The sequence below is a fragment of the Penaeus chinensis genome, chromosome 7 (genome assembly GCF_019202785.1).
Source record: "Penaeus chinensis breed Huanghai No. 1 chromosome 7, ASM1920278v2, whole genome shotgun sequence".
Classification (NCBI taxonomy): Eukaryota; Metazoa; Arthropoda; class Malacostraca; order Decapoda; family Penaeidae; genus Penaeus; species Penaeus chinensis.
The window spans coordinates 11,867,845-11,880,191 of NC_061825.1; the positions used below are offsets into that span (position 1 = coordinate 11,867,845).

The following is a 12,347-nucleotide window of genomic DNA, read 5'->3' on the forward strand; positions in this document are numbered from 1 at the left end:
GGACGTCTGGCAGCCGCCCGAATTACCGATGAATCGTTACGTCATGCGAATGTGGTCAGCGCTACAGCGTGTCCTCCGTTAGGTATCTACCCCCCTGCGTGAATAACGTGACTGTGGACGATACACATGTATGTTAACAGAAGCTATATTATTAGCATAATGATGTGATTATGAAAATATAATTAGTTTCTACTGATCGACGTAATGATAGAAATATTAGTTTACTTAACAAGGCATTAGTTTATAATCCATGAAGGACACCAAATAAACGCCACTCTGGTGTTGTTTTCCTTAGAATAAAGTAGATTCGAGTAATTATCTGAATAGCTGAAAGTACAACTTGCAATACTGTTTTTTTTTTTCGTTTACCTTGGACTGCCTTTATACCGGGGCAGTGAAAACATTTTTTTTGCTAAGTCACTCGCACCTTTTCGTATCCTTCGCTATAAAGAAACATATTTCTTCACTCCATTTGTCCTTTGAACTTCGAAACGGACATACCTTGAACTACTTTGTGGGTGAAAACAGACATTACGGTTTAAAGGGAGTCAACACAGTCGATATTAGTATTTTTATTGTCATAATTGTTATTAACTTCTATTACTATTACTGCTTCCATCTTTTTTCCTTAGTAAAGAAGGTGTAGAGAAGAGTGAAGCGTGGTAGAATAGAAAGAAAGAGAAAAGGAGAGAGAAAAAAATAGAGAGAAGAGATGAAAGTAGGAAGAAAGTAAACATTAAATAATGGAAGAGAAAGGAGAAAACACACTACCGTGTTGATACTATGGTGTAAAAAGACCACACTGTAAAAAATAAATCTAGTTTTACATTGTTCGTTTTTTACACCAATGGAAGAGAAGTAATGCCCGTGCCAATAAAAGGGCTTTATCACAGCCTGACTGTGCTTTAGCGCTTTAGAGGTTTGCATCAAGAGAAAGCTAGCCAATTGTAAACGAAATCTTATTAGCTTCTTAATTAACGTCTTCATGCTGCCCAAGACAAAGGGGGAGGCGTGGCCGTAGCTTCTGCAATGTCAAGATGAAAACGTGCCAGAAAAAAAATCAGCCTTCCTATGGCCTTAAAAAGGGGGTTCAAGGGACTTTGGATCCAGTAAAACATGATCAGCATTAAACTGATACTTAAAATGATTATTGATCATACCATTTCAATACCATACGTCAACACCGTTGCCATACAATATCTATGGAAACTGAGATATTTTTTTTGCTTTTGTCCTACACATTCACGGAATGAATTTCACACACACATAAAACGGAGTGGTTTTGAAAACAGTGGGCAAAAGAATGGCTGCACTCACATCATTTCTGAATGATCGCACTCCAGAACTGAGTAAATTAATTTTGTACGCAAGTGTGATGTATGACCAACTGCCTTGACGTGCGCATACGTGCACAATGCATTGGACAATGTTACTGTTAATGTAATTCCTGCTTCGTAAGCTTACCTCGCAGGCTTTCTATATATAACATGAGGTAAGCAGAAGGCGAGAATTCTCAGTCTTTAGATGTGGATCATCTGAGAAAACGTCGTGTATGTAATTAGGACAATAATGATAATGATAACAGTGATAATAATAATATGATAATGATAATAGTGAAGATAATGATGGTGATGATGATCATAATAATAATAGTAATAATAATGATAATAATAATGATAATAATAATAATAATGATAATAATAATTATAATAATAACCAGAATAATAAAATTATAATATAATGAATGGTATTACTAAAACCCTTACTACTACTGGTATTAGTAGTAAGTAGTAGTATATACTTCATAATGTTCACTAAGCTGGAGTGCCATCTCTCAGTTTCGTAATTGGAATTTCAGAAATATTCACCAACATATCAACTTGTTTCCCTAGATTCTGCTGCATATGCAGCAAGGCATACAAGCATATATATATATATATATATATATATATATATATATATATATATATATATATATATATTTACATATAATATATATATATATATATATATTTATATATATATATATTTACATATAATATATATTTATATATATTTATATATATATATATATATATATATATATATATATATATATATATATATATATACGTTATGTTCTTCGTACATTAAAGATTCTGTGTTCAATTTCAGACCTGGCTATGCTTCTGCAACCCATGACGTAAGATTAACTCGCTTCTACTGATAACTACGCATTGCCTATAATTATTATTATTATTATTATTATTATTTTACTGCTAAGCATGACTTTAACTACGCCGTTTAAGACGACTATTCCGGAAACGACTTTGGTCACCATGAAGCCCGTGATGGTTACGACACCCTGGATTCCTACTACGTCTGTCAGCTACAGCGGTGAGGCCAGGTACCCTGAGTACAAGCCTGCTCCTACCTACATGCCTGTTCCTGCCTACAAGCCTGTTCCTGCCTACAAGCCTGCCCCTGCTTGCAACCCCATTCCTGCCTACAAACCCGCTTCTACCTATGCTTAAATAAGAAAATGATGTGAACATATTTATGGTGAATATTTATGAACAAAACTCTCACCACTGTGATTTTACATCACCTCACCTAAAAGCAAAGAAGTTGTGGGGAATACTTCAGAAAAGAATATACCCAAATACATACATAATGCAGTCAAATGCAAAGGACTACAAACATTTTTCAAAATCAATGCAATCTAAACTATGATTAAAGATTCCCCCTTGAAATAGGTTATGAGTTAGTTGAATCTTTTTTTTTTTTTTTTTTTTTTAGTATTTTATAAATGACAACGCATTTTTTAAGTACTGTCAAGTATGCTGAAAGTTCATCAGAAGTGATTAAAGCAGTATGAGATGAATATCACAATAAAAATGTTCTGCGTATAAACCGATGTGTGTTATATATGTGATATATGATGTAAATATATTTATATACATATATTAATGTGTCTGTCGCTGTGTATTAGCGTGTATGTGTGTATGTGTACCGATGGGTGAAAGTGTAACCAGTCTCGAATAATTCGATTTTTCTTTACTTGTACCCCGCTCTCTATGATAATGTAAGCGCCATGTGATGAAGGTGAAGGTACAGCAGGATATGTGAAGATGTGTGTTATTTTTATCCTGTGAGATAAATTATGTTTTGACAGTGGTAATTTCTATTCAGGGATAAAGGCGTATAAACACACTTAACGATATAAAACAGATTTTATATTTATGAAATTCTTCCACTATGTTTCATTCTTTATTTACCCTTCTTGTTTAGCTTTTGTCCATATTTGAACGTATTTAGAAACCCACATCCTTCAAGCTATCTAGAGTACACTGAAATTCCTATGACACGGATATTAAGTCAACACAAGGTACTTAGATTCGCAGCCAGGCACTGAGTGAGCATTTTGGTAAGATGACTGTGCATTTGTGTGTTTGAATTACTTTTAGGTTACTACATATGCATATATGGACTCAAGCATGCACCCCTAATTAGCGGAGTTATCGTACTAATTTGTGCATAGGACTTCCGATTAAAATATACTATTATTTACTTCCGTAAATTATATTACGAAACACGGCTCATACAATTAGGCACTCGTCTTCACGGTGACGCTGTCAGTAAATAATAATGATAATAATAATAATAATAATAATAATAATGATAATAATAATAATAATAATAATAATAATAATAATATATGTATATATACATATATATATATATATGTATGTATGTATGTGAGTGTGTATGCATACATACATACATAGATATACATATATGTATATATGTATGTGTGCGCGCGCATTTATTGTGTATATATATATATATATGTATATACTCACACGCACATAAAGATACATATGTGTATATGAGTGTGTGTATAACCATACACACACCCATATATATGTATACAGGTGTATGTGTAAATACACATAAATACATATACAGGTATATGTGTGTATATACATATATACATATACAGGTATATGTGTATATATACATATATACACAAATAAATGTATGTCTGCAATGTGACATTAGTGTAACTAGACTCACTGGATATTGAACGGACCTTCTTCATTCATGCTGTGACCAAGGTAAAGGTCGGCTTGAGAGAAAGTGTAGCCAATCTCGATTTTTTTCCCAGTCTCCCATTCTCTATGATAATGCATACGCCATTTGATGACTGGATGTTGGGATTGATAAGGTGAAGGTACGTAACGGCTATATGTTTTAACAAGCAGTGATCTCTTTTATTCAGGGATTAAGGCATATAAACACAGTAATAATATAGAATCGGTTTTACTTATATGAATTCCGTCCACCATCTTAAGACGCCCAATAACATGAATTGCTCTACCTGATTATATTTTATCTATTCATTCTACGAAAGTAAAATTCCGCATCCTACAAGCTGTCTAAAGTCATGTCCAATGATTTTGACAAAAACTAAGTTTTTTGTTTCTCATAAGATGCTATCCGACTTTACGAAAGCACCAAAATTACATTAATATTTGCATACTGTTAGCGAGCGTTATTCGACTACTTATGTTTTTAAGACTTGAGGATCAACAGTTTACCTGTAAAAGTACCGTCAACTGTTAAGTTGCAATATATTTCATGAGAAATATAAAACGTAGTCTTTGCCAAAATCAAAGGTCATGAATGCAGGGTTAATTATAAAATACATCCAAACGAGACATTGACTATCTTTACACTAACAACACGAAACGCGGCCAGGAATCGAGTGATCAATTTGGTAAGATGGTTGCACATTTGTATATTTAGATTATTCTTGGTAACCGCATGTGCATTCAGGTTTGCTCTCCTATTTGTATATAACATAGCTGAATAAGCAGTTCTGTTATTGCATACATTTGCTGTCACGTCTTAACGCTGACGCTGCCTGTATAACTATATATGTATCCACACATTACTTTTGGAACTACACTCGTATATATGTGTGTGTGTGTTTCATTCACAATGAAACGAACGCAAGCTACTTACGTCCGTCCTTCCTAAGGTAAAGATCGGCTTGAGGGGGGAGGAAGGGGCTGGGAGGCGTGTCTCCTACAGATGCCGAGTATAAAGGGTAACTACTCGGTGTTCACGGCATCGCATTCGATCCACCTACATCATGTTCACTAAGGTGAGAACATCTATATATAAACATACCCACACACAAGCACGCACGCACGCACGCACGTACACAGGCACACGCACGCACAAGCAAACACGACTGTATGTGTTTAGTTATAAATACTTATATATATTCACAAATACATTAATACACAGACGCACACAAACACACACATATATGGTTCATTTATTCAGTTCACTCATATACACACTTGCATGTATGTGTATGTGTTTATAAATGTTTACGTTTGGTCATGGAAATCGGGACAGGAAACAGAGAAATGACTGAGAAGGGCTTACGTCCTGCATTATCCCTTTAAAAATTGTATATCATTTCAGACCGCCGTCACTCTCGCCCTTGTGGCCGTCACCCTGGCTGCTCCTTCACAGCCTTCCTACGGATATGCTCCTCCCGCAACCTATGACGTAAGAAAGTCTCATATTTACCGGTACACTGATGCCTCATAAGTACACATATACTTTCCATTATTTATATCTGACATAAACTAATTTTACCATTGTTAGGTTCCAGCAAAGTACGACTTCAACTACGCCGTGAAGGACGACTATTCCGGAAACGACTTCGGTCACCAGGAGGCTCGTGACGGATACGACACTCAGGGTTCTTACTACGTTCTCCTTCCCGACGGCCGTCTGCAAAAGGTTGCCTACACGGTCAACGGTGACTCCGGTTACGTGGCTGAGGTCAGCTACGAGGGTGAGGCTCCTGCCTACAAACCCGCCCCAGCATACAAGCCCACCCCTGCTTACGAGCCTGCTCCTGTATACGAACCCGCTCCTACTTATGCCTAGATAAGAAAAAAATGAATGTTTTTATGGTGCATATTTATTAAACGAAAACCTCATTACCATTTATTTGTATCACCTAAAATAAAAACAAAGAATAAAATTTGGTATAATTCAGCAAAGAATTTGTCTTAACAGACCCATTATGTTGAGGAGTGGATTTCAAAATGTGATATGCGGGACTTTCCAAAGCATATACAACAATTTACAAATACAGGGGGGAAAATCCACCGTAAATCTAGAAATGGAGATACAATTCACCTGTAATTAAAGTTTCCTATGCTTTCACACAATTTTCAAAAGCATATGGTGTCCAAGACATTATTAAAGAGATACGACCACAAATAATTTATAGATAAGTTGAACCTTATGCAATCGCAAAAAGGTATTTTATGATGGAAAACACATTACGTTTTTTTTTTTTTTTTTTTTTTTTCAACGTCAAGTATGTTGTTGAGATTAAAGCTGCATGAGGCTAGTATAATAGCATTAGATTTTCTACTTTGATATACACCTGTAACACATGCATGTGATATATGATGTGAGATATATATATACAAGTGCATGTGTGTTAGCGCGTCTGTATTTATATTTGTATGTGTACTGATTTTTTTTTTTTCCGCTCTGTGATAATGCAAACGTTATTTGATGACTGAATATGAGGAATGAGAAGGTGAAGGTATTACTCGAAATATGAAGTGTTAATTCTTAACTGTGAGATATGTTGTGTATAAAGATTTCAGTCACCAGGAGGCCCGTGATGGCTACGACACTCAAGGTTCCTACTACGTCCTGCTTCCTGACAGTCGTCTGCAAAAGATTGCCTACACTGTCAACGGTGACTCTGGCTGCGTGGCTGAGGTCAGCTAAGAGGCTGAGGCCCAGTACCCCGAGTACAAGCTTGGTCCTCCCTACAAGCCTTCTCCTTCCCAGAAGCCTGCTTCTGCCTACGAACCTGCTCCCATCTATGGCAAAATTAGAAAAGAATATGATTATATTTATGGTGAATATTTATTAAACGAAATCTTCATTGATTTGTATTATTTAACAAAAAAATGAAAATGGAAAAAAAGTTTGGGGTATACTTCAGATGTGCTTAATACAAATGCAAGGGTAAACTTGCCATTTGCCGCTAGGCTTAGCAAGAAATGTATAAATAATCAGCATGTTGAAATCCGAGGCAATAGAATGCATCTCGAAGCTCCTTTAGCATCAACAGGTAGATTGAAAGATGTTGAGTATATAATGATTTGATGCAGCGTTACTATATGATAAATCGTCGGACAAGAAAGCAATACTAAAAATATAACAGGAATTTCCTGTCGTAAATCTTAATGTGTTTTTGTTTCTATTGTCCCTAGTTTCATAAAACTCGTGGTTTTAATAACTGAAGTTATCTCGTAGTGATTTATATTCAACATATTCGCATACACATACATGTGTAATTCATACTGTAACACATGATGAGATGTGTGCACACACACATATATATCTGTGTATATGTATTTATATGTTGGTGTGTGAGTGTGTGTGTATGCATGCATTATATTCTATATGAACACATGTATCTATATGTATACATGTCTATGTGTGTGTATATATATGTATTTTTATATATATTTATATCTGTGTGTATGTATGTGGGTATAAATATGCATACATATATGTATAACCTTATACCAAAGACATTTCAAGTATATAGCAACAATGCTTTAAAATTGGGATAAATCAAGTGACCTTGGTCTCACGCAGAAAATGTTCCTCTCGAAATGAGATATAAAGGCCTTTCTATATTTCTGGTTAACAGATCTACTCTTAATGCCAAAAATAGATTCACGGAACAGTAATGCAAAAATTATATATATAAATGCAGAAACTATTTTCTGTCCTAAAACGGAAACTAAAGGCAAATTAAGTTTACATCTCAAGTTTCCCTTGCTGTACATGGAGAAGTCATACAACCCGTGACTAAAAGCGTCAGTAATTTTTATAGTATGTCATGTACTACATCAGGAGATTAAATAAACAGTACTTATCATGAAAATGTCATACGCTAACAAAAGCGTCCTCTAACAGTTGTATACCGATATATCGTAATTGCATACGTTGCTTATATTATCTATATTTGACACCGATGAAACCGACTTCTTGTGCGCTCCTGCAACATACTACTTCAACTACGGCTATTATTCGGAAAACGACTTCGGTCACCAAAGGCTTTTGACGATTACGACATACCCAAGGTTCCTATTACGACCTGCTTCCGTGCACCCGTTTGCAGGTCCTTTACTAGGGCAGGCTTGCCCTTCATGCAAGCCTGCCCGAGAACCCTCCTCTACCTAAACCCGAAACAAATATGAATATACACATGGCAAATGGTTATTGAATAAAAATATTTTGTACTATCTGATATATATAATGCATACTTGTAATTTTACACACACACACACGCACATACACATATGTGTGTGTGCATATATAAGTACAGTATGTTATATATTTGCATATATAAACATAAATACATGTATATATACATATATATGTATACATACAATATATGTTTACATATATATGTATATATGTGTGTGTGTGTACAGTATATACATGTATGTATGTGTGTGTATATATATGTATATGTATATATATATATATATATATATATATATATATATATATATATATATATTTGCATGTATGTATTTGTGTGTGTGTTTCAGTAATCTGGAAAACTGAGGTTTTGGATCAAAAGTTTGTTTTTATGTTCTTTTGGTAATAGAATCCTGAGGACTATGGAGATAGATATACTGTAAGGCAGTGTCATATTAATATGTGCTAAGTAACATACATGATATTTATATAAAACCAGGTTTAAACATATACTTTTCAAATACACACAAAAGCTTTACTGATAAACCGTTATTTTGATTGTTCTAAAAGAATGAAATGACACAAAGGAAATTAAACACTTCGAGGTGAGAAACATATTTAATTTACTTTTTTTTCATATTTATCATATCATTTCTTAAAATTAGAATCGTATAACGGCTCAATTCATGCAGTTACTATAAACACAATCTACACACATCTGTGTGTATATATTTGTGTCGATATAAAAATTCGCAGATCGGAACTTGATTCAAAGTGCTCAATACCGGAGTGACTGGAAAGGATATGAAGTTTATGTCCTAAAATGGAGTAGCAGGGATAGTGGAATTTTTGAAGTTCTGTGTTTAATTTCAGATTTATCGCTCTCGCCCTTGTGGCTGTCGCTCTGGCTGTTCTTTCACAACCTACTTATGGATATGCTCCTCCTCTTAATTACTAACTGATTACTTGGATATCATAACTGCATACATTGTCTCTAGTATATATATATTCCACACGAACTAATTTGACCTTCATATTTAGGCTCCTGCAAAATACGACATCAACTACGCCGTGAAGGACGAATATTCTGGCAATGACTTCGGTCGCCAGGAGGCTCGTGACGGTTACAACACTCTAGGGTCCTACTACGTCTAGCTTCCCGACGGTCGTCTGCAGAAGGTCGTCTACACTGTCAACGGCGACGCCGGATACGTGGCTGAGGTCATCTACGAGTGTGAGGCCCAGTACCCCAAGTACAAGCCTGCTCCTGCCTACAAACTCGCCCCAGCATACGGGCCCGCCCCTGTTTACAAGCCTGCTCTTGCTTATGCCTAAATAAGAAAAAATATGAATATATATTTATGGTGCATATTTATTAAACGACACTCTTATCACCATTCCTTTGTACTATCCAATCTAAAATCAAATAAGTTGTTGGTATAATTCAGCAAAGAATTTGACTAAACAGAAACATTATGCTGAGGAGTGGATCTCACACCTTGAAATACAGTACTTTCCAAAGCCTGCTCCTGCCTACGAGCCTGCAAAAGAGTGCATCTCAAAACAGGAAATAAGAGCCGTTTGAACAATAATGCAAACATATTCCATAAATGCAGAATCATTTCTCCGAATCTTCAAAGAATGACCAGATTTTCTTTTTGAGATATCCTGTTCTCCCTAATCCCTAAAAGCGTCTCTTGACAGATGCAAGTGGTATACAGCGGTTAAATCTGAAATATAGTAAAAAAATTGTGTATACCTAAGGCATAGTGTGTAAAGAATAACGGTCGTCTGCAGAAGGTCGCCTACACTGTCAACGGCGATTCTGGCTACGTAGCTAAGGTCAGCTATGAGGGTGAGGCCCAATACCCCGAATACAAGCCTGCTCCTGCCTACAAGCCTTCCCCAGCCTATGCACCCGCTCCTACCGATGCCTAAATGGCTATGGATATATTTTTGATGAACATAATTTATTAAACATAAATTCCATCACTATATACTTGTATTTTCTAACCCAAAAAAGAAGTGTTAGTATAAGTTCATGATGAAATATACTTTGACCAAATGCAATAATCGTATGCACCCGCTCCTACCGATGCCTAAATGGCTATGGATATATTTTTGATGAACATAATTTATTAAACATAAATTCCATCACTATATACTTGTATTTTCTAACCCAAAAAAGAAGTGTCAGTATAAGTCGAAATATACTTTGACCAAATGCAATAATCGTAGTATCTTCATATTTCCATAAGAGGATGTGAATTGCAATTCTCTAATTTATCAAAATGATGTTACAGCAAAAATAGACTAACGATGCATATGAACGAAAGGTGTTGCGGGAGATTACATCACGAAATGGGAATTTAATATTTTTAAAATACTATGGCATTGATACTTGGGGTGCTCGATATTTTATTTTCCTTGTCAAATGTGGAATTATGCCACATTTGTTGTTTGTTTGTTTTTACTAACAGTACACTTGCATTCGTAGATGGAAATACATTACACACATTTATTGATATATTATCTATCTTCATACCTGTTTATATTCAAATACACATACTCTATCGCTTATATATATATATATATATATATATATATATATATATATGTGTGTGTGTGTGTGTGTGTGTGTGTGTGTGTGTGTGTGTGTGTAAACCTGTATATATGCACCATTTATCCATCCATTTATGTATATAAATACACATACTCTTTCTTTATCTCGGACTCTCTGAACTCATATTCATTGTTATGTATGTATATATGTGTGTGTGTGTGTGTATGTGTGTGTGTATGCATGCATACATATATATGTGTATATATATACATATATATCAATGCGTATATATATATTTATATATACATAAAGAACATTTATATATGTGTATATATATACCTATATATACATAAACATACATATGTATATATATATATATATATATATATATATATATATATATGTGTGTGTGTATTCTATATATGTATAATAATATATATATATATATATATATATATATATATATATATGTTTATGTATACACATAAATGTGTATATATACATATAAATGTATCTATATACAATTATACATAGACGTGTATATATGTATTCTATATATGTGTATATATACATATATATTCATGCATACACATATATATAAATATATGTGTGCATGGATATTTCTATGTATGCGTGTTTGTACATATACATATACAGTCCCATACATATTTACAGTCATTAATACATGCATACATACCCTGTATTTTCATGTAAACAATGTATGTATATATATGCATATACATACATACATATAGATTTATATATATACATACACTCACACACGTATAAACAAATATTTCTCCTTTTATCCCCATCTCTCTTTCTCTTTCTCTCAATCTCTGGTCATAAATGTATGTCTATATATATACACATAAATATGTTTGTATACACACACGTTCAAACATGAATATACGTCTATATATACACATATATGCATATAAAAATATACACGCATTCATACACACAGTCATATATACATATATACATGCCTCTCTTTATATATTTCATACGCACATGCACACATACGCGCAAACATATATATATATATATATATATATATATATATATATGTATATATATATGCATACTGTATATATACATACATATACACATACATATTGCGTGTGTGCTTATACACACACACGCACACTCACATACACCCCTACACAGACACATGCACACTCGCATACACATGTAGAAACACACACCCACATAAATATACCTATGTGTGTCTGTGAGAGTGTGTTTGTGTGTGTGTGTGTGTGTGTGTGTGTGTGTGTGTGTGTGTGTGTACATGCGCACATGCATATATGTATATATAAACATACATGTATTTGTATATATATATGTATATATACTTAAAAAATATAAATATGTACATATATTTACATATAAACATATATATATATATGTATATATATATTTATAAAGAGAAAACAACAGTATATGTATTCATACATATGGTTAGACA

At 34.1% G+C, this 12,347-nt stretch overlaps 1 protein-coding gene across 1 annotated transcript; it reads left to right on the top strand.

Moving 5' to 3' along the window:
* Positions 1-5,137: 5,137 nt before the first annotated feature.
* Positions 5,138-5,952, top strand: LOC125026861 (pro-resilin-like). Its single transcript, XM_047615459.1, has 3 exons — positions 5,138-5,149; positions 5,479-5,565; positions 5,665-5,952. Exons 1-3 carry the CDS (start codon positions 5,138-5,140, stop codon positions 5,950-5,952), a joined length of 387 nt encoding a protein of 128 aa, XP_047471415.1.
* The last annotated feature ends 6,395 nt before the right edge of the window (positions 5,953-12,347 follow it).

Coding starts and splice junctions, on each gene's coding strand:
- LOC125026861 (XM_047615459.1), top strand. Junction 5,566..5,664: donor CTCCTCCCGCAACCTATGAC/GTAAGAAAGTCT, acceptor TACCATTGTTAG/GTTCCAGCAAAGTACGACTT.